The sequence below is a fragment of the Rhodofomes roseus genome (assembly GCF_022264815.1).
Source record: "Rhodofomes roseus strain CIRM-BRFM 1785 chromosome Unknown C8Q71scaffold_21, whole genome shotgun sequence".
NCBI classification, from domain to species: Eukaryota; Fungi; Basidiomycota; class Agaricomycetes; order Polyporales; family Fomitopsidaceae; genus Rhodofomes; species Rhodofomes roseus.
Window position 1 is genome coordinate 358177 of NW_025952977.1, and position 22053 is coordinate 380229.

The 22053-nt window shown below is 55.4% G+C and overlaps 7 protein-coding genes across 7 annotated transcripts; 3 read left to right on the top strand and 4 right to left on the bottom strand.

Annotated features, from left to right (window-relative positions):
* Positions 1–186: 186 nt before the first annotated feature.
* C8Q71DRAFT_777144 (PHF5-like protein) lies at positions 187–973 on the bottom strand. Its single transcript, XM_047924690.1, has 6 exons — positions 940–973; positions 852–884; positions 756–792; positions 599–702; positions 424–546; positions 187–373 (listed from the first exon to the last, which is right to left on the bottom strand). The coding sequence occupies exons 1-6, from the start codon at positions 956–958 to the stop codon at positions 357–359; spliced, it is 333 nt and encodes a 110-aa protein (XP_047775492.1). The 5' UTR covers positions 959–973; the 3' UTR covers positions 187–356.
* Positions 974–1299: 326 nt separating this feature from the next.
* Positions 1300–10086, bottom strand: C8Q71DRAFT_860961 (uncharacterized protein; the record flags this gene model as incomplete). The annotated part of the gene is made up of 26 exons (XM_047927847.1): positions 1300–1496; positions 1554–1703; positions 1756–1969; positions 2021–2110; positions 2172–2246; positions 2301–2445; positions 2497–2979; positions 3029–3272; positions 3323–3649; positions 3700–3769; positions 3819–4384; positions 4436–4603; positions 4655–5255; positions 5306–5760; positions 5816–6479; positions 6536–7325; positions 7377–7595; positions 7649–7908; positions 8290–8709; positions 8777–8870; positions 8933–9017; positions 9068–9202; positions 9255–9531; positions 9587–9627; positions 9677–9781; positions 9843–10086. 26 exons carry the CDS (start codon positions 10084–10086, stop codon positions 1300–1302), a joined length of 7119 nt encoding a protein of 2372 aa, XP_047775493.1.
* A 649-nt stretch (positions 10087–10735) lies between these two features.
* On the bottom strand, positions 10736–11010 carry C8Q71DRAFT_777161 (uncharacterized protein; the record flags this gene model as incomplete). Its single annotated transcript, XM_047924691.1, has 2 exons — positions 10957–11010; positions 10736–10902 (listed from the first exon to the last, which is right to left on the bottom strand). A coding segment is annotated over exon 2 (162 nt), but the record flags the coding sequence as incomplete, so codon positions are not given.
* Positions 11011–11444: 434 nt separating this feature from the next.
* Positions 11445–15189, top strand: C8Q71DRAFT_714046 (uncharacterized protein; the record flags this gene model as incomplete). Its single annotated transcript, XM_047920948.1, has 11 exons — positions 11445–11603; positions 11654–13559; positions 13624–13735; positions 13801–13931; positions 13985–14015; positions 14071–14215; positions 14268–14507; positions 14560–14622; positions 14674–14789; positions 14845–14900; positions 14954–15189. The coding sequence occupies 11 exons, from the start codon at positions 11445–11447 to the stop codon at positions 15187–15189; spliced, it is 3195 nt and encodes a 1064-aa protein (XP_047775495.1).
* Positions 15190–15843: 654 nt separating this feature from the next.
* C8Q71DRAFT_777166 (vitamin-D-receptor interacting mediator subunit 4-domain-containing protein) lies at positions 15844–16866 on the bottom strand. Its single transcript, XM_047924692.1, has 3 exons — positions 16370–16866; positions 16072–16284; positions 15844–16015 (listed from the first exon to the last, which is right to left on the bottom strand). Exons 1-3 carry the CDS (start codon positions 16755–16757, stop codon positions 15882–15884), a joined length of 735 nt encoding a protein of 244 aa, XP_047775496.1. The 5' UTR covers positions 16758–16866; the 3' UTR covers positions 15844–15881.
* Positions 16867–16967: 101 nt separating this feature from the next.
* Positions 16968–19098, top strand: C8Q71DRAFT_259901 (uncharacterized protein). The gene is made up of 3 exons (XM_047917361.1): positions 16968–17076; positions 17128–18867; positions 18917–19098. Exon 2 carries the CDS (start codon positions 17200–17202, stop codon positions 18862–18864), a length of 1665 nt encoding a protein of 554 aa, XP_047775497.1. The 5' UTR covers positions 16968–17076; positions 17128–17199; the 3' UTR covers positions 18865–18867; positions 18917–19098.
* C8Q71DRAFT_260108 (uncharacterized protein) lies at positions 19089–21841 on the top strand. Its single transcript, XM_047917363.1, has 5 exons — positions 19089–19369; positions 19437–19738; positions 19814–20220; positions 20277–21683; positions 21775–21841. Exons 2-5 carry the CDS (start codon positions 19483–19485, stop codon positions 21784–21786), a joined length of 2082 nt encoding a protein of 693 aa, XP_047775498.1. The 5' UTR covers positions 19089–19369; positions 19437–19482; the 3' UTR covers positions 21787–21841.
* The last annotated feature ends 212 nt before the right edge of the window (positions 21842–22053 follow it).

Here is a 22053-nt window from a genome sequence, read left to right on the forward strand (position 1 = left end):
CAGGGCCCTACTGTCAGTACAGGTCAGTACATACGAACGTCTCCGACACAGGCTGAATTGTCGAGCATGCAATCTGACGAAAGTTTGGACTTTGCAATCCAATGTCCAACTCAGAAGCACCGGGGCCGCTTTGGGCTCTCCGAACCTCCGCAGTACCATGACCTTCAAATGCTAAGCGGCAGAACCAACAGCAGACAAAGGGTATGCATACAGGTCGTATACAATAGCAACAGTGCATCATTGCAGTCCGGCAGACCTAGCACAACGTGGAGTGGAATCTTGAATGCAAGCGCATGAAGCATGCGATTTATGATACACTATGATACAGGCGGACACGATGGACTAGGGATACACAACTATCCTTTCTTGAAGCCTGCACGACATGTCAGCGACACTCAAAATTCAAGCTAAGATACTACCCACCGAGACGACGACGTTCATAGAAAAGATCCGTCCTGCTCGCGCCGAGGTTGACGATCTTCGGGCAACCGTCGCGGTCCTTCTCTAACCTGGTACACTCGGCGCAATAGTACGCGTCCGAGATTCCTTCACCCATGTCAGCACAGTGGACGCACATGGAGGCAGCGAGTCGACGCACCTGGTGAGCCGCAAATGATACATCGCCCTCCGTAAGTACCGAAGTTGCACTCGTCACATATACGGACTAGTGTCTCTGGGCGTACGTATGAATCACACACCGGGCTACATCACGATGGTCAGCATTCGCGACAAGCATAAGAGCAAGATCTACATACCACTTCCCGTCGCACTTCTCGCATAGGCGACCAATGGCTTGAGTAACCGGCTGTCAGTTTGCTATACCTTGATACAAACCGAGCGCGGCAGCTTACCTATGCCTGGCTGGCGCCTGCACATAATCAAATCTATGGAGCAAGCAGTCAATAACATCATTGGACGCGTTCCGAATGTAGAACGTACCCGGATGATGCTTTGACATGGTGGACGACTGAAGAAGACGTTGGGCAGACTGTAGCCACAGACGCGCATGAAGACCGGTCCACGATTTGTCATCACTTCTCACGCCAGCTCACTTCGAGTTCATTCAAGCTGGTTGGTGTACAGTTCTAAGTTACGGTCAACTTCGAGGGGCTATCATTCCAACGAGCGCATAGCTTAAGTTACATAGTATTCGCATATCTGCATGCTTGGTACATGGATTGGGGGATGCCATTAACGTCCACAGATGGTCTACGTAGTACGGAATGTGAAGACGGAATGCTAAAAGCACAGTAGCAAAAGAGATACAGAAGAACAGCGGACGACGAACCGGGGACGATACTATGACAGGTGGAAACTTCCGATGCCCTCCCGCATCGCGACGTGTAACTTCTCCCGCATGACGGCCTTTGACGAATACTCGGGCAGCTTGAGGTAGTTGACGCATGTCATGACACTCGGCAAGTAGTCGTCAGCGGTCAGCGGAGCCTCGTGCGGCTTGCGCACGACCGTCAATGATGGGTTCAAGCCTCGGAATCCTACGTTGGTGAAAGAAACATGAGTTACGCGAAAGACATACTCTCCGCTATCCGCACCTCCTATGGGCAACCTCGGACTTCCCGTGATGAACTGTAGGTAGCTGCGACGAGTAGGCGATTCAAACTCGGACATGATCTCGAGCAGATCACGAATGGCACGACTCTCGACGTTGAAGCCGTGGTCAGCCTTCAGCGCTTCACTCAGAGCTACAGGTCATGACTTTAGCAAGACGTGCAACGCGATAGAGAGACTACGCACTCTCTAGACTCCAGTCCTCCTCCGAGTTCCCGAACAACATGATCAGCTCGTCCGTCGTAAACGCCTGCAGGTCGGCGATAGGGAACACCTTCGAGAAGCCTTCTCGGAAAGCCTTTGCCTGCAGCGCCGCGCCCTTGCCAATGATCGCGTCGAGGATCTCGTGGACATACTCGTCTACATTCTCCGATGTGACCGCGATGTTGCGACCGCCAGGCTGTACAACTGTGTTAAGTCAATGATTTCGGAACGAGACTCCGCTACCCACCCGTAGTTCGATGTCGTAGCCAGGGATTGTGAAGTCGAGGGCAAGATCTTCCACCAAGACATCTTCGACAACGCCTAGCTTGCGGCGGATCTATGTACACATGACCTCTTGAGTCATGCTCCTGAAAACGCGCGACGCGACAAGGTCATACCTTCTCGGCCTGAGATTTTGCGCTCGCAAAGCTCTGAATCTGTTCCAGCGACGCTGCCAAATCAGGATCGACACGCTATGCAGCACCGCATAAGCAACAGTACCAGGAGAGCATGACCAGACCTCTTACCCTCAGGTTGTCAACTGTCAGAGGCACATCCTCTCCGAGAACGAGTTTGAGGAAGACCTTGTTGAGCGACAGGTCGATGATTCGAGAGTCAAGCAAGGCCTTCGCTACGAACTGCCCGATCACCCGGAATATGTGTGTACGTTTACTGAATAGTCTGATCAGCTACTGTGCGAAAAGCCGAAGACGAAGCACTTACTGTCCTGCGTCGCCCGGAGTATCTACATTAATCGGCGCAGGGAACAGACCAAGGGGATGATGAACATAGGGTCCGGATAGTGTTGGGTCGGCGTCTCGCCAGATCTTGAGGTCCTTCCGCGCGAACTCCTTCGAGACAAGGGAGTAGAACTCGAGGGTAGGTCCCAAGCCCGTGCCCACCTCCTCGAAGTACTCAACCTCGAGGATGGACGACGAAGAGCCGTACAGCTCGAACACCTTGACAGCAGACTCCAAGATGTGCTGACGGGAGATCCGGACTTTCTGTCGCTGCAATCTTCCCAGGAAGCCCACGCCGTCGTCCCGCCTTGAACTGTCCTGAACACGGCTCTGTTGGCTCTGCCACTTGAGAATGAGGCGAGCGTAGCCGAAGGACGTCGACTGCAGGAAGTTGTATCGGGTACCGAAGGGAAATAGGAACGGGAAATGCTGTGGTAAATCAAGGGCCCACTCCGGAAGGCACGAACTACGAGCGACATGAGCAGTGTTCGCTAAAGACTCGCACGCATACTCACCTCGCAACAATCATGGGTTCCTCCAACTGCCGTGTCAGTTTGGCCGTCAACTTGTTGTTGACGAATGCACTCTCTGGTAGAACGTGCTTGAAACCTGGCACTGCGGGGCGTTCGCTTTCCTGCACATTCAACTTGTGCAAAACACGGAGCAATCGCAGAATTTTCCCATGTGGCGCATCCTCTGGAAGTGACGACAACGGGGGAGTCGGCGATCGACTCCGCGACCCAAACTCATCGCTTCGTGCTAGTAGTACGATTAGGATGTATCGCACGACAGACACAAAGAAGGCTTACATTCTGACAGAGGGACAGGACCGGGGACCTTCTTGAACTTGACAGTGTATACGCCCTGCCAGAACAGGCTGGGAGACAGCGCCTGACCAGACTTCTTACGACCTTCCTGTTGGTGAACGGCACCATAGATCGTCAAGTCCAGGGGAAGTTTGTGGTCGTCCATAAAGAACTCGAGGTGCCAGTCATTCGGTTTTGACTTGACTGCGGCAGCGTATGACCCTCCGGTACTTCCAGTGTTACGCCCACTGAGAGGAGGCCGACTCTTCACGGGGGCTGGAGTAGGCACCCTTGTTCCGTCAGGCGTCTGTGCTTCTACTTTCGATCCGTCTAATCGACAGTTAGTATGGATCAGCTATAATCAGACGTGCCCTACTTACCTTCGCCCACAGACACAGTGACTGTCTTATCGGCATCGGGACTCTCCATGTGCTCATCGTCGTCAACGACCTAGACAAGCTCAGTCAATAATGTTCGACGGAGAGGAAATAGTACGTACCTCAGCATCTAAATCGATCTCATCATCCGTGAAGTCGGCAGCGAACTCGGGCTCCTGCACGGCAGTACCACTTGATGCGCTGTCCGGAGCTGATGGCGACGCTGACGCCTCCGTCGCTTCGGGAGCAGCAGAGGGTGGTGATGGTGGCTTCGGTAGCGACTGGTCTGGGGCTGTGTCTGCTTCCGTTGGCGCCGTGGGTTCAGCAGGAGCATCCGTTGCACCAGACTTCTTCGCACTGAGACGAAGGCTTCGTCGACGGGATATACTTGCCGGATCAGATGCAGCAGGGTTGGGTGCAGGCGGTGTGGGAAGTGCACTTCGAGAAGATGACGGTGGTGCGAGGGCAGAGGCGGCGAGTGCTGCAAGCATACCCGACAGGCGAGAACCACTCGGGAGAGAGCCAGCAACGCGAGGGCGAAGATAATCATGCAAGGCCTGGAACGTTGCGATGGCATGGATGGAGACGACGATGTTGCTGAGGCTCTTCGGCACGTCTGAATCTTCCGCTGCAACCAGACGGAGACGCAGCTGACGCGCAAGTAGCGATGGTGAGCTTCGCTTGGAGTCTACTTGAAATGTTATCAATATAACAACAGAACTGATCCTATAGGTCATACCATCCGAACTCTGAGCCACTGTAACAACCTCAAAGGACTCCATCCTCGTCAGGCTTTCCTGCAATTTCTTGACCAGTGTTGCAAGAGGAGTCTGGTCGTTGACGGCTATCTTCGACTTCGGTGTAGTGAACACGCGGAAGAGCAGCTCTCTTCGCCGAGCGATGCTCACTATCGAATAAATGAGTCTTGTAAGATACACGACAAGAAGAGTCAACCCACCATGGCGTTGTTCATCCGTCACAAGGTGCAATAGAGCATCCACCAAGCCGCTCTGCAGTAGCTCGAAGCTGGATACAGATGATTGTGGCGAGGCGAACAACTCTGCCAAGGACACAAGAGCTGACTCCAGCTCCGCATCAGAAGCATCTTGCTTGGTGATCTCGTTGACTACGCGCTTGAGAGTAGCAAACAAGTCGTCGCTCTGCTCTTCCTCCGGTCCAAGCAGATACTTAAACCGTGTGACTCTTGCTCGCCAAGTGATAGCGTCATCAGGTTCGAGAGAAAGAGAGGTCATCTTCCTGACTCCAGGCATTGACCCGGCCATTGTAGGAGGCATAGGCGTCGCAGAAGGCTCTGTAGGTGCTGATGTGTCAGTCTCCTTGTCCTTGTCCTTATCCTTGTCTTTAAATCTCGATGATGCCACGGGCCGAGTAGCTAGTAGGTCGATCTCATGTAAGACGCCCTCGCGTCTGAAAGCCGGCTTGTACTCTGTAGGGGCCTTGCTGAGTAGCACCTCGACGATCTGGAGCGCGCCAATGACGAGACTGGGGTAGTCTTTGGAGGAGAGGATAGACGACGCGAAGGTCGCGATCGGGACATACTGCAAGATTGGTGAGCGTCGTGAGCCATCGGCTTACCGGCTGAACGCACCTTGAATACTCGGACCAGCTCATCTGCTTCTAGGAAACTGACAGCCTTGAGGAGACCGGTGAGCGTCTTGATCCGTACAGGGGCCATTACACTAGCGGCGTAAACGTCGACTAGGATGGGTACCATGAGATGCAAAAATCGTCCTACGACGGCAGGCTGAGATCGCAGAAGCTCCGTGCGATCAGACGTCGTCTCTTTCGGCAATGCCAACGAAACCATGCTCTCGTCGCCTTCATGAATCGACTGGCTGTCTGCTGAACCTTGGGAAGCGCCGTCCTCGGGCTGCACATTGGTCGGCGTGGACGTTCCTGCGATGGCAGACGCATCCTCGCCTAACAGAGTTGCTGCCATAGCGGACATCGCTTGTCGCGCAGCAGCGCGCTCGGCCTTTGCCTTCGCCTTTATGAGCTTAGACAAAGACCTCTCGGTATATGCCTTGTGGTCAAAGACACCATCTACAAAACAGCTAAGCGTCAGGGCCACAGACGTTGATACGAGGAACACACGTACCCTTAGGCAACGGGGGCATGAGTTCCGAGACAAGGCTGAGCGCTTCTTCTACTTGATCCTTTGGTCGATGCGCAAGGTTCTCCATGACCGTCATATCCGCAAGCCCACCGCCAAGGCCTTGTCCCCCGTTTCCGTCGCCCTGCTCCTCGCCATTTTCAGAGGCGGGAGGCAAGACGCCGGTCAGAATCTGATACAGGGTGTCCACGATGCCGGCCTCCAACAGGACGAGAGTGATCTTGGGACTCGCGCGGGCGGAAGTTGCCATGGCTCGGAGCAGTAGAGTGAATGTACCCGTCGCGATCAACGGCGATCCGCCAGAGGGCAGGAGAAGCAGGTTGACAGCACGAACGAGGTCGACATCGACTAGGCTTTCCAGCTTGTCAGGAGCAATGCGGTGGAAGGCGTCGATGACGCGGATGACGCAGAGACAGGCGAATTCAACCAGTCGTTGATCGGCATATCCTAGGCAATTGCGAATGGTGGGCCATACGCCGCGCACCATAGGGAAGTGCTCAGCTGAGATGTTACGGCAGCAGTTCGACGCAGCTTGGAGAGCCGTTCTCTGGACAGCGATGGAGAAGAAGTCGAGGTAATTCAGAAGCGCAGCCAGACCGCCTTCACGGACAATCGAGCTCGGGAATTCCTCCGAGATCTTCTCCAGAGTCTGCAAATCGAACCCGTTTAGATCTGCTATGTACGCACGGAAATCTCACCACTCACACTGAGCGTTTGCTCCGCTAAATCGATGTACGAGATTTCGATCAGTTTGCTACACAGGACAGGGATGGCGCCGTGGTAGACGACAGTGTGCGCCACACCCGGCAACGCCTCCATGAGGTTGGCGAGACATCTGCACGCTAGCACTTGGGCTTCCAAGTTCTCGTCGCCTTGGTACGCACCACCCCCAGCGCTCATGGCTAGGGCTGCTGCGAGCGCGGCATCCTCGTCAACGTCTTGTGGTTCTTGATCGTCATCTTCATCCGGATCACCACCAGTACCCCCCAGGATGCGAACGAGCTCTCGAACGAAGGACTCTACCTGGAAGGAACCCGCGAGAGTATCTTCCGTACTGATACTGAGCAGCTCGCTCAGCTCTTGAAGGGTAAGGAGACGCGTGGTGGGGTCAGCGGTGGGCTTGATATTGTTCAGCATAGTCTTCAGGCGACTAGACAACCCCATCATGTATGACCCAAGCTGACGATAGTCACCGAATATTGCCATCGCTGACGGTTCGTCCAGACCATCGCTTGACTGCTTCGCAAGTTCCCTCTGATCTTCCTCAGGCGGCTCGTCCAGATCATCTCCCTCATCATTGTGATCAAGTTCCTCAGCAACATCTTCGCCACCTGCGTAGTCGTCCATAGCCTCAAGCTTCTCGTTAGGCTGTTCGAGCTCTGGGTGCATGCAGTCGGCGTCCATCATCTCAGCGTCTTCGTCTGCGCGGGATGTACTGGCCATAGCTGACACGGCTTTAGTCTTCGCCGCAGCCTTGCCCTTTCCTGATGTCGTTCTATGCCACTAGCATTAGTAAGATGCACGGCACAGTAGATGTTGCTCGTACCTCGTCTTCTTCGTCATCTCAGTCGCTATTTGAGCTTCCGATCTGGATCGGAGGGAGTACGCGCTAGTGGTTCTCGTACGCTTGGTGGTGGTGGAAGAAGAAGCAAGGTTCTCCTCTCCTTCAGAGCTGTTGGGCTGAGCTCGCTTCTTGCCTTTGGTATCGGTCGAAGGCTCGTTGATTGATAATGCGGAACTGACGGGGTAAGTGGCGCGGCGTGCTCTGGTAGTGGTATCCGTCAGCACCTGCGCCCGGAGATTGCTGTGTGCACTGACCTCTTGCTCGCCCGTGAAGCGTCGTCAGACGATTCCTTGCCCTTGCCCTTGGCTGAGGTAGCCTCGCGGGCACGCTTGGCTGGAACGGATGAAGAAGACGTGGCTTGGTCCGCAGAGGTGCGTTCCTTCTCCTTCTGTTTGGCAGCTTTCACTCTCGCGCTCGAGCGCAAGACCTTGGCGTCTGTGGAGGATCCTGGGACCAACGTAGACGGTTCTTCGGGGTGCGACGTGGATGGACTGCAGCTACTGGTCGCTTCTTGCTGCTGGGTGTAGTCCATTTAGTGCATACAGCCGGCCATCGATTCCCTTTCTATAGGCTATCGAATGGCAGTTTCGATGGAGAGGATTGTGGCGGCGTCGAGCCAAGGCGGGACGGCGAGCGCGGGCGCGTAACCGGCCTCTTCAAACTCCGCTCTCTCCGCCCCAACTGCTTGCGGCTCTCTGGGGAGGAGCCTGCGGCGAGCTCCGTGTCTCTTGAGTTGCAGTGTCTTAAACAGGTGTTCGAAGTGTCAAACATACAAGGGGATGGACGTTCGTCTCTCTAACAGTCCGTAAGGCTTGTAGATGGTACAACATTCTATGCTACTGCACTTGGTTCACTGCCAGTGTATCCTTGACTAGACAGTGCTGTCTCTGAGTACCTCCTCTATAGCTTCTACGAATATGTCCGCAATCTTCTTCACCTGTTCCGGTGTAACGTTGTACGCGGGGGAGAGCATCAAATGGTCACCAGCGGTACCCTCAACGTTAGCGCCTCCCGACATGCCCATAATGATCAGGCCTTTCTCCATGCACCGCGTCTGCGTCAGCGCACCGAAGGACTTGCCTTTGAAATCTATCCTTGACGCCTCCGGGCCCGTGAAGTCGAACTCCACTCCCCACCACGCCCCGCCCCCACGGACGTCGAAGACGAACGGCGCTGCGAAAGCGTTGGGGGACTGGAGGCGTTCGCGGAGAAGGGAACCGAGGTATTCGCCCTGAACCCGCGCGTTCTCGAGCAAATTTTCTTCAATGATGACCTTCTGCACAGCCAGCGAAGCCGCGCAAGCCAATGGGTTAGCCTATAAGACGAGTGGGGCGTGTCAGATAACGTATGCGCGCTACCCTCGGGGTAAGTCAAGAGCGCACCTGATAGGTATGGCCGTGCATCCAAAAGCCCGATGCGTCTCGAATACCATCGGCAACCTTCTTCGACAACAGAACGGCGCCAATTGAAGCGTACCTATCACAGTGGTAGGTGGTAGGTTAGCGCATGGCGGAGTTGACAGTCGTTCGGAAGCGCACCCTCCTCCGAGGCCCTTCGCAACAGCTTGAAGGTCAGGGGCGACGTTGTCACCAAAGCTCTGCCATCCATGCAATGTGCCCATGCCTACAATTTCTTATCACGACTAAACTCTAATAAATGAGCTTGGAACTTACGGCCCATTCCGCACATGACCTCGTCGAGGATTAACAGTGCACCGTACTTGTCACACACGGACTTCATAGCCTTGAAGTAACCTTTCGGCGCAGGCACGACGCCCGTAGTGGCTCCGACGACCGTCTCTGCAACGACTGCATAATAATCAGTCATGTAACTCTCTCCGACGGCGTGGAATGTACTGACAGCCAATGACGGTATCCGGCCCAAGCTCCAGGGACTTGTCTTCGAGTTCCTGCCGCAGCCTTTCAACGTACTGTTCCTCCGTCTCGTCAGGCTTCTGAAAGCGCTTGGCGTACGCAGGAGAGACATGGTGGAAATGTTCATGGTCAAGGATCGCTTCATACGGGCTGCGCCGCGCGGGGTGGTGCGCGAGCGACAACGTGCCGATCGAGTTGCCGTGGTAGGACAGGTGACGGGCGATAAATTGCGCCCTCTGAGGCTGTTTCGTCTCGAAGAAGTACTATGGTCCGTGTCTTTCAGCAACATCGCGTGTGTTATGACGGACCTAGTCCTACCTGGCGAGCTGTCTTGATCACGCCTTCCATGGCCTCGCTCCCTGTGCATGCCTCAGCCATGTGAAAGATGAGTGTTCGTGTGGTACGGACCTCCAGAAACGAAGCCAACAAGGTCGAAAGCACCGCTGCTCTGCTCAATAAGGAGCTTCGCTAGCTCCTCGGCCGGCTCATTCGATAGTTGCATGTTGTACACATCTGGGATGAGGCCGCATCGCTGAGAACAGCACACACATAGATGTGACCCCTGAACACCAACAGCTTATCTTGTCAACCTGTTCCTTCAATGCTTTCGTGACGGCGGGATGTCCGTTTCCGATGCATGCCACAGCAGCACCCCCGACGGCATCAATGAGTTGCCGGCCATCGTCTGTAGTCACATAGATGCCTTGCGCAGAAGTCGCGATGGGCGGTGCCCAAGGCGTCCTGTGCAGGATGGACGTCGCTTTGAGCGACGGCTTGGCGACAGCTGCACTCGTCTGGTCAGTAGCGGTGGGTGCCATGGTCAAGTTGTGCAAAAGTGACTCACCTCCACCTGAGATAAGTACGACATCAGATACCGCGTCTCCGGAACCCCTACGGAGTGAATCCGGTGCGCGTGGTCCAGGAGACATTCATCTGCGCAGGCATCGATTGGCCTGATCCATGAGTCGAAGGTGCGGGATGCTCGAGACCATTCAATACATCCCCATTAATGCGGTAAGATAGCTCACAAGTTCACGCGAAGACTGACTTTAAGCCCTTCGTCTGCTGTGCGTGACACTGGTTCTCCCGCTGCAGTGGCTTGGGAGTCTGGCCCCAACTTGCTGACTGGAAGTAGATTGCAAATGAAAGACTGTCGTCGGGTTGCGTGCTCGACAACAGTCGGCAACTCAGCCTGAGTTGTGGACGGTCGTAATCGCGAGCGAAGCCATCGCATCGAGCATACAATTGTAGTACGTATAGGGGTTGCGCCAAGTGCGCCGTTGGACTGTGAACAAACAAGGCTAGATGTACGTTTCGCAGATTATTTGCAACGACTACTTACCGTGAGTGCATGCATTACTTAGAGTCTGTTGAACGACATTTCAAATCGTACAGTGTATTATGTACTACTTAGTTAATTGCGGCGCACTATAGGGTTAGGGTTGGGAGGAGCTAAGGACAAAAATAAAGGCCCGCCCAGCCCGAGGGCCGAAGCGGGACAGGGAAATATTGAGACGGTGCATGAGCCGAAGCCCATACAAACCGCAGGGCCCCCCTGAGGACATGGTCGCCGTGCTATGAGAGACCCCCACGGCCAACGCTCCCGGTAACATGAAGGGGAACGTTCCATCAAGGTAAGTATGAGGTGTTCGGACGTTAACCCCGGCCTCTTATACCGGCGAACGCAGCGCACGGACCAGCTCTATTCAGGGCAGGCGGAGAACGCTCTGAAAGCGGGCGATCATAGCATGTGATGCGAGTACATGGGCGTTTATGCAGACGATCGAGGACAGGATGATCGCTCCTGGCAGTCTGAGTCCACTGTCCATCCGCCACCAGTCGCCCTGCCGCTCTCTCTGTCCTGAGCCCAGCGTCGTCTGCTTTACTGTGCTGCATTACTACAAAGCTTCCGGCGCAGACACTGCAATCCCGACTTGCACACATAACACACTACATGAACTTCCCGTGTGGTACGGTCAGGTCGGCGGGAAACTGAAAGGGCACTAGGCATACCCTGTTCGACCAATAACGCACAACCTCCGCTTGCGCTCTCCATAGAGTCTCCATTCCAAGGTGAGTCGCCGCTGTGCAGCGTGTGGCCATTGCATTGCACCGCAGCAAAGCGCCATGCTCATGCGCAGTCCGATGTTCCTCTTTGAGACAGCGGACAGAACTCATGTCCTACTCCGACTACGGGGCCTCTATTTCCGACTATGACACGACTGAATCACGCCCGGACAAGGCGTTGGTCGTGGAATGCAAATACGATGAAGCCGTGCGGAAGATCCGCTTCAGCTCTACCCGGACATGTTCATACGAGCTGCTCAGGCAGAGGGTGAGTCTCGCTACATTCGTCCTCGAGTTCAAATTTTGACTGAGCTGTAGGTAGAACAAGGGTTCTCTCTGTTCGCCACACCATTCGCCATCACATACACAGATGACGATGGCGAGGTCACCGACATCTACACCGATTCCGACTTGACCGAAGCTATACGCTATTTCTCCCCAGTACATGAAGAGCGCCCTATCTCATCATCGTCATCTATTATATCTGGCCGCAGTCTGACACGAGGTAAGATTACGCTGCGCGTTCGAATAACCGTCGAGTACGATGGTCCGAGTCTATCGGACACGTCCTCTCTCGTCAGTCTGGAAGAATACAAGAACCGCAATGGGAGCGAGCTGTCTCTGTCCCTCAGCGCAGCACCACCGGGCGAAGTGGACGACGACTCAGTCACAGTCAGTTCAAAGGACATGGGCTCGAAGTATGATGTCTACCGGACGCAGGGAACGAAGACAGTAATCATGGCTGCAAGCCGGGAGCCACTCATCAGCAAGTCTCCTGAGCCGTCCACGCACGCGTCACAATGGGAGAATGGCTCGTCGTCGAGTCTCCACGCTTCTCTCACATCTGCGATCATCCAAAGTGCATCTAACTCGCAAGCTCTGCATATACAGGAGCCAGACCCTTTCGCCGATAGGCTGGCCGATGAACACTCCCGTATGGGCTCTTCAGACGTCTTCGAGAGGCTGAAGCTTGCAGACGATCAACAGCCAGGCTCGAGCCATGGGTCAACCCTCCATTCCGAGCGCGGTGCCGCGTGGCTACGTGACCAGAACGCGCGCACGATAAAGTCAATGCTCGGTGATCTACCATCGCCCTCAGAAGGCTCTTTCGATGCGAATGTACACGACACAACCGACAGACGTTCCGTCCTCAGCGGCGAACTTGCCCTGCACCAAGACTCCAGCGGGAAGTACTACTACGCCTACACAGTGGGAAGCTCGTATGCAGCATCGCATGACTCAGGGTACGAGGATGCCAGCGATGTCAACCGTTCGAGCGTCCAGGTCGAGCCGGCACTCAGCCGCCCGACGTCGATGGAGGTCCCCAGCGCCGTTGTTTACGACGAGCCTGGCCCGTCTGGGAGCGACCTCAAACGTTCTGTGTCCAACGCGTCTACATCCTCATCGAACCCGTTCGCTGATCCGCGCGCAAGCGCAGAGATCGTCTATCCGGTCGATTACATCCACCCCGACGTCCCACCAGAAGTCCTGCAATTCATCACCGCTATTCCACCCGCGCCGCCCCGCGATCCTCCAACGTGCTCGAACTGCACGATCATCCTCGACACCATCCGATACGTATGCTCCACATGCGGGGAGAAGCGTCCAATGTCGCCCTCCGCGAGCTCCGACTCGACGAGCAAGGGCAAGGACAGGGCGGTCGACTACGACGTGCGTTCCGCGAACGGCTCGCACGCCTACCCGCCGTCCCCCCGCTCCCCAACCTATCCTCCGCCCACGCCCACCATCTCGTCTTCCTCCTCCAACTCCTCGTGGTCCATGGTGTCGGGCTCCTCCGAGTACTCGCACCACCCCATGCGCTCCTTCTCCGACAGCACCATCAACACCCACACTGGCAGCAACGGCGCCCGGCCCCCGCGCAAGCCGCTGCCCAAGATCCCAACCTCGCCCCTAGCCAACTCCTCGTCCACGCTCGTCCCGCGCATCACTGCGAACGGCAACGGGTACGCGCCGTACCCCGGCGCGGGCGACAGCCCCGGGATCGTGGGGTACGAGCTGTGCTGGGAGTGCTTGCCCGGCGCGGGGGTGACGCATGCGCTCGAGATGAGCGTGGCACCTGGCAGCTCGCCCGGGCTGGGGAAGTGGTCTGCGTCGGGCGAGGCCGCGCTTTCCCAGTGGAGACGGACGGCGCCCACTCAGAAGGGCCAGCTGCGCCACGCGTATGTCGAGAAGAGCTGGGGACACGGTGGATGGCAGGATGTCGGTAAGCGGACTGCGTGGCGTTAACTTACCGTGCTTGCTAAGGAATTGCTGTTTGTGTGCTTTAGAGCAAGACGACCGGGACAGCTGCAACTGCTCGACGTGTGGGACCGCCATCGTGAACAGCCGCTTCAAGTGCGCGTCTTGCGAAAATTTCAATTTGTGCAAGGCCTGCTATAGGTATGTTCGAGCCGTTGTCGTTGACACCGCAGTAGTGATTCTGACGGCGAAGTCAACCTGCACAGCCAGGTCCATGAGATCCATCCGTCGCATGCGTTCTTGATCGTTCCGGATAAAGCTGGACGGTCGAGAGGTGGCTCGGGGAGCGGTGGAACGCCTATTATGCAGCCTGCCACCACCAGCTATGGAGAGTATTGTAAGTCGTCAGTAGAGTCTTTGATGTCCAACACATTCTCATATTCGCCACAGCGCTGAAGCACCCAGGGGTACGATGTATGTAGTAAGTCACAGATCTGCTCACCCGGCACGGACATACGCTGAACCGCTCGGTGTAGCTGCATGCAGGACATCGTCGGCGCGCGGTTCCACTGCGCAATCTGCGACACAGTTGACATCTGTCAGAACTGCGAGGCCGCAGGACTGCCAGGAAACCTTGACACATCAGAGGGTGGACACAACTCGTCTCATATTATGATCAAGGTGCGTTCGAGCCCTACGTCTCCGTACATATCCAGGTCTGACTTTTGTCCAGATCCCATTCCCCCTGCCGAATTCCGAGCTGCAAACCGCTAGCGACCGTGCAAGGAGTCTATGGAGCGGGCGCGACGCTGCGACGGGCCAGATCGTGAGGTCTCGTCGGAACTCGGCCTTGTCGGCGTACGACAGGACCGTGTTGGGCGTCGGTTCGCGCAATTGCCCGTCATCCGCGGACAGCACGGCTTCCGTTGGGAGCTCGGAGGACCATGGCCTCAGATGCGATGCGTGCAATGAGGTGGGTCCGAGTCGTTGCGTGTTGTTGGAGAGTTCACTGAGGTTGTGCACAGCGAATTATTGGAGTACGCTATCAATGCGCGTCGTGTTCGTCTCTACCCAAAGCATACAGCCTAGTGAGTCGAAACAAAAATTCGGTCGTTGTCTGTTTGCTCATGCGTTCGCAGTGCGCTAATTGCGAAGAGCGCTCCTACGTCGTACATGATCCTATGCACGTCTTCTTCAAGTTACAGCGCCCTCTGGACCGCCCATTACAAATCGAGTATCCTCTCGTTCCGCGAATGTATGTACGCCTGCAAGCGACTTGGCTGCAGCGGTTGACGGTTACCTCACTGCAGATACAAATATCCTGTTGGCCCTACAGACGGCAGGTTCGATCCAGAGAACCCAAGGGGTACGTACATCCATCTTGACACCCTCACTTAACTGACACGCGTGTGTAAATAGGATACCTCAAGCAGCTCCTACATCCGACCGCGTTGTGCGACCGATGCATGACACGGCCCATTGGTGTCTGGTTCCGGTGCGCGTATTGTGCGATGGACCTGTGCGAGACGTGCCAGGAGATGGACACACATAACGACAACCATGTCTTCATCATGTTCAAGTCATTGGTACGTCCGCCATTCCTGATCACAGATAGCAGTCGGGCTCATGTCTCCCTTCCCCTGCCCACAGATTGACATCTCTTTGTTCAAGTATGTGTCTCGCCTTCTGCCTCATCCTCATTGCTGATCACCGCTTCCGTAGGCGCTTTTCTGACTTGAACAACCCTCAGCCGATCATTCCCTACCCAATATACCACATCCTGTAGTTTTGCCGTGTTGAGCAACCCTATCGTGTCCTTTGCTTTCTAATCGTCCTAGACGCTGTTTGAACCTTGCCAGTTAGTGTTTACCATCTTCCGTCGCAGCACTCATATTAGTTGTACCAATACCGTACGCGCAAGCACACTGTATCAATTGTTGTATGGATAGGAGAGCCTTTTATTGACGCAAAATCAACGAACGGTTTGACAAGTATCTGAAGGACGGTTCAACACAGCGTAACTGGGTATTGCGAGTGCTTGGCCCATGGATGGACCCAGAAGTACTGAGTTGCTTTTATGCGCGCTTGAAAGGCGGTGCCAGGATGTTTTTGTTTGCTTCTTGTTGAGAAGCGACGCCACAACATACAGCATTCGCGTTGTATTCAGCATCCAACATCAGCTTCAGGATCAGAAGCTATACTGCACGATTTACCGCAATTCGATCCGAAATACGTCCGGCCTGCATCAGTCACTTTGGCACGGACACCATCACCTTGGTCACGGACAAGCCGTCGATGCTACACAGATAGAACAGAGATATCGAAGATATATTTGCTACATCGTGTGTTACAAGTCCGGGTTGAGGTCCAAATCCAGGTCGAAGAACTGTTGCTGAGGAGCACGGAGGTCTGGTCGGTAAGGGTTCCCGGCCGGACCCATCATGTCTGGATGCTCGACCGACTTCGGCTGCACGGTGGGTGCTGCGGTGTTTGCCACAATCAGCAGTGAACGATGTGGAGATGAGGAAGACAGGTACCTTTGCCGACAGAGTGAGTCTCGCCAAGCAGGCCCAAGGGCGCCTCGTCGTTCATATGTCCGCGACGCATCTTCTCCTCGTTCGGGAAGGGCGGGAAGAAGAGCGGAGGAGGGGGTTGCCCTGGGAGCGTCAGGTCGGGCATGTTTGGTGGCGCGGACGTGAACGAAGAGAGGCTCTGCGCGTAGGCGAGCAATTCGGGATACGGGATTGCAGCTGCGTGACAAAAGTAAATTAGAACACGAATACGAAGACGCAACAGGCTAGCGTAGTGATGCTATGTAAACAGAGTGGTGCGTACCCTTCTTGGCGTCTTCAATGGCTTTGAGTCGTTCTTCGCCTTCCTTGACGATCCCCTCGAGCTCCCTCCTACCCTCTTCGAGAGCACCCACCACACTTCGCCACTCACTCTCAAGCTCGAGCACCTCAGCCTTCAATGCCTCTATTCGCCGCTGTCGTACCTGATGTGCTCGTGCACACTGCACCGCGGCTGCAAGTGCCGCATCGACCTCGAGAAACGCATCTACCGAAGGGGCTGGCGGGGGCTTAGACTGCGCAGGCCCCAGCGAGAGAAAGAATTGCTGCGACAACGCTTGGATTTGGTTGAGTGGTTCGAGCAGGATAGAGGACATAGATGTGGGTGGCTTGTCTTCTGCGGGGATACCGGAGGGTCCGGCGAGAGCAGACATTGGTAAAATAGTCGAGATTGGAGAACTAATTATCAGAGTCGCATTCGCGAGATCTACGTGCGACCACGACACGAGCTGTGCATGCGAAGCTGTGATGTACAGACCTGAGACGATGCCAACTGGCAGCCACAACCAGGCCACAACCGAGGGCCGCCACAGGTCTACCGCATTTGGCAATCGTTGAACTTGATATCCCCAGTGGCTGCCACAGTTCGTCTTGCCACAAACTACCACGGTGCGAGCATACACATACTCACAGCGCCTGTCAAGGTCCAATTCGCGACCCACGTCGTCTTCTAGCCCTTTCCCCGACAACTAGGTGCAGTACTGTCATTGACTGATACGCAGTGCTCTAACCAGCTCGCTGCAGTGGCGGCAAGTTTTCTACAAGACGCACTGCCAAAATATCCACAATCCACCATATCTGTTCTATCTCTTCACTATGAACAGTAGCCTCGATAACGCAAGCATACATCACAACGCGTCAACTGCGCCGATCCACCGCTTACCGGATGAGCTACTCCATGCCACCTTCCACATGCTGGTATGCGAAGTCTGGAGCACGGCTTCGCCTCAAAAGGTGCTTCCGGGAGGTCACCTCATTGACATTATATCCCACGTCTGCAGCCGCTGGCGCCAAATATCGCTTGCATCCTCGACGCTCTGGACGTACATGATCTTCTCTGGGCGTTCAAGCATACAGCAAGTCGAAGCCTGCCTATCACGATCCAAGCAGGCACCTCTCTGCGTGAAATACTTTGAAGAGGATTACGCGAGAGAAGAAGTGGAACAGTACATCGCCAAGACGTTACTAGCCCACGCGCATCGTCTATGCGAGCTCCATGTATCCGGTTTCAGCGACTGGGACTTCAGCGACTTCGTCCGCCGACTCTTATGCAAGCCTGTGCCACTGCTGGAGCGTCTCACGCTCGAAGATCTACCCTTCACCGGCTACGATCGCCCTTGCGTCATCCCCGGACGAATGTCATCTCTTCGGCACCTCGTATTGGTTGGCGCAGAGCAGGACGAAGCGTTTGTCAACGTCAATCCGTTCCACAGACTGGATACTTTGGTTCTGAAGACCGTATACATCGACGCCACGTTGCGGGAGATAGTGGAAGCCCTTCGGAACTGTTCGGATCTACGGTTCCTCTCCCTTGTGAGTCTGACCTTCAACGAAGAGGATTCAGACGAAGAACAACAACCTCCGGATACCGTCCAACTCAAGTCTCTAGTACACTTCAGCTTCGGCACAGAAGCAGATTCGGACGATTGCGACATGGTCGACCTCCTGAAATACATCTCGTTCCCGTCTACGACAAGTGTAAATGTCACACTGCGGCAGCGTGACCACTTCCAGGACCTCGGCAAGGTTTCCCCTTCCCTGCGTAGGATAGCTTCGGCTCAAAGTCAGCTCTCGCTTACCCTGTCGGATACAGACCGCAATACTGCCCTCCTGACATCACCAGACGGCCGTCTTCGCATGGAGTGGCAGTGGGCGGGCGAATTCTTCCCCACCGTGACTCTCTGCCCCGTCGCTCTAAAACCCTCAGGCTTGCGGTTCACTTCCCTCCGCTCCCTCACCATCGTTGCGCACAACCTCACACACATCGGGAAGGGCCGGCGGCACAGTCGGATATGGACCTCGATCTTCTGGGATATCCCGGCAAGCGTCACGACGCTGACACTCGATCTCTCTACCTCCCTGGCCGAAAAGTGCATCACGGCGTTTGGCGGCGGTCGCAGGATAAAGAAACTTTGCGCGAATATCAAGCATCTCATCGTCCTTCATGCCGATGAGATGGTCGAGAAGCTGTCGGCGCTGGGCCACTGCTGCCGGACGCGCAAGAGGTACGGCGCGCCCCTGCGGGAGGTGGAGATGATCATGCATGGAGACCCCCTGAAGGAAGTGGAAATGATCATGCATGGACCCGCCCTGAAGAAAACGCTCGTTCCGGCGTGGAAGTCCATGATCGAGGAGGCTGTCGAGAAGGTGCGATATACGGACTACGACGCGTGCAAGCACAAGTCTGCGGATGTGAACCGTACGTTGGCGGCGATCTATGCTGAGTTTGGCTTGCCGCCATGTGCTTATGAATCAAAATAGTCAGTGAGTGCCTCGCGTTTGCTACACATCGCCCGTGTTTATGCTTCCGCAGAGGCGTTGACATTGCTCGTTGACTCAGGTATAGCCCTGAGAGCTGTACGCCCCGTAACCCGAGGAACGCTCGGCAAGTTCTCAGCTTCAGACCTCAGACCCAGTGTATAATATCTGTGATTGCTGTAAATGCGTTAATCCGATCGTACTGTCAGTGTGATCAATGCCGCCCTAATATCTGATCTTCCGCTTAGTACGGTTTAGAGACGTCGACGCGCCTGCGGTACGTCGATACTCACGACAATACAAGGGACATTGACAGCCGGCAACCCAGGCCTTAGGACCGACAGCCCTCGGCGTGAGAGTTGTGTAGCGTTGCACAATGCACAGCCATATATGATAGCTGTGTTATATCGTGAGTGCTACAGACGCCCTCACATTCTTTCGATCCGCCCCCAGCCCAACTTTGCTGTGACTATCCTCGCAGCTCCCTTCGTCGAGCTACGAGCTGATTGTGAGTGTCATGAACTGAAGCAATTGCCACTGTGCCTCACACTTACATCTCGTCTTCATCTCCACAGGGAGTGTTCACACTCAAGCTTTACTGGGCCCCATACGTTCGGAGTCATGAGCCCTTCCAGTCGCTTGAACCGACAGCCTTCATCGCATGTTGAAAGCAGTCTCCATGCAGCTGGGTATACTGCGTCCTCCGGGAGTGAACGACGCCATGCTCGCGGTGGGACCCATGGATTCTTGAGGCGGATGCTATCTGTCAAAGATCACCGCGGTGTTTCCTCATTGCAATCTGGACCACTGAGTGACTCGGACTCGGTCACGACCATCCGGACGAATGGACCTCTGGCGCTGCCCTTGAATCTCGTCGGTGAGTTTCCTTCGGGTTCCGTACCGTAGTGCGTAGTTGGCCAATGTTGACTTCTCGGTCGTTCATTCACGCTAGATGATGATGATTTTGCAAGCGACCTCCTCGAATCTATATCTGACGTCTTCCAGCACAACTCCGGGGCTCGGGACACGATTAAACACAATCATGATGCAGCTTACTCCGCCGTTCAGCTCTGTGACCCGCGTAGCCCACTGGTTGCTAGCACGGACTCTCTGCCACAAAGCCTGGATTTCAGTCTAGCGACCGCTTCCGACGACAGCGAGACGCGGTCCACCTTCTTTTTCTCCGATCAGCCTATCGAGGTGCCTATCCGGAGCCCTGGATCAGCTCTCGCGAGAGAAGAGTTCTACGATGTTACCGACGACGATGACAATGAATGGCCATCGTTGGACATGCCGACTCCGATGTACCGCGCATCCTTCGCGGACGAGTTCGAGACAAATGCAGTCGTGGCGCCGCGGGTAAGTCTCAAGCGCAATGCGTCTTGCATATTAGACTAATCCATGAACCTGTCAAGGCTTACTTGGCGCACGACGTACCGAGTTACAGTTGGCCGTTCGCGACGACTTCTATATCCGAAGATCTGGAGGGAGAACTGCAACAACAACTGGCGGTAGCTATGCACGGCGCGTCAGCAAGAGCTGCCGACCGTACGAACCATACGGCGGCTAGACTTCGGGATACTGTGGCTACGCAGTCGCCAGGCGAACGACAGGCAGCTTGCATGGTGTGCACAGCTTGCCAACAGGCTGTCCAAGAGGATAGCATCGTGCGTGTGCGGAACAACCGCATAGTGCACCTCGAATGCTGCCGCGACAGTCCTCCGCCCAGCTACGATGCGACACATTCCTCCTTGAATGCCACCCCTCGTGATTTGGCCATGTTGGAATCACCATTCGCTCACTCCGATGTCTGTGGATCGAACGGCTTCTACCCTCGCCGACCCCGGCTTCTACCTGGCTTGATGCGCTCGCCAAACTTCTCAGTTTTTGCCCCATTCAACCCTAGTCCAGACCGCACCGAGTCATCGACATCGCCTGTCCGCAGGCCATCCAGTATCTTCCCTTCACCGGGGAGCCATAGTGCCGAGGTTGCAAATTGCTATGGTCATTGCTGTGCACCCACCGGGACAAACCACTGGCCCCCGTACCATACCTGCTTGCCGGTGGAAGTCTGGGAAGATATACTTAGCCTGCTCCTAGACGAGCCAGAGGCACTTCTCGCCTGCGCGTTCGTTTGCAAGGCCTGGTATGCCTGCTGTCGACAGCACCTCTCCCTAGGAGTGCTCCAGTTGAGACACCATTCCGACGTCATCCGGCTGTCGAGATATGTCCGTGCCCATCGTGCGTTCGCGGGGCGTGAGTTCGTCACGATCCAGGGAGGCGTGGGGAGGTCATTGTTGCACCTGCCAACGTTTACCGCGCTATTAGCGGGCAGGATGCCACACCTGGGGTCTTTGTTCATTGAAGACGGTGTGTGGTGGACCGGGATGACGGATGACGGATTCTTCACCCGTGTCGCGTCCTTCGCTTCCGTCGTCCGGCTTTCCTTGAACGACGTGACATTCCCCTCTACGACGGTGTTCGCCCGGTTTGTCTGCGCTCTGGAGCAACTGGAGGAGCTCTACTGCGTCAACATCAAGACCGTGAAGAAACGCACTGGACGAGAGTTGTTCCTGCCTTTAAGACATTCCTCGAAGTTATCCCACTTCACACTTGTGGGTTCTCAGGTGCACGACATCATTGACTTCGTCGTCGCCAGTGGTCTTTCTCAGAGAATCACGGATCTGTGTCTGCACGTCGGCTCCGTGGACTATCGATCCTTCGCACACCTAGACGCGGTCGCATACCGCGACTTGTTCTCTGCGTGTTGGTCTTTGCGCACACTCCATCTGCAACTTCGCGACGCTGCAGTCGCCAAGACTGTGAGTCCCGATACCGGCCTCGGTACGTTCACTTGTCATGCGATCTCTGGGAGACTATGTCGTCCTGACTTGCACGCGTCCTTCTGTGTAGCACGCTACCTAGACCTTGACGCAAGACACCTCGAGATTCTCCATCTGTCTGTGGAGCCACATCTATACGGCGACTATCACTTCGGATGGATTGCAACATTCCTCTCCCAAGTCTGCTCCGGTCATGCCGTCCGGGAGCTCGATATCACGTTCGACATCCAGGGGGAGACGGACGAGATAGCCCACGACCTGCTTCTTGTCAGGCTGAGCGACGAGGCGGACTTATCTGGGATTGACAGGGTCCTCGCGAGTACACGGTATGCAGGTCTGGAGAACGTCG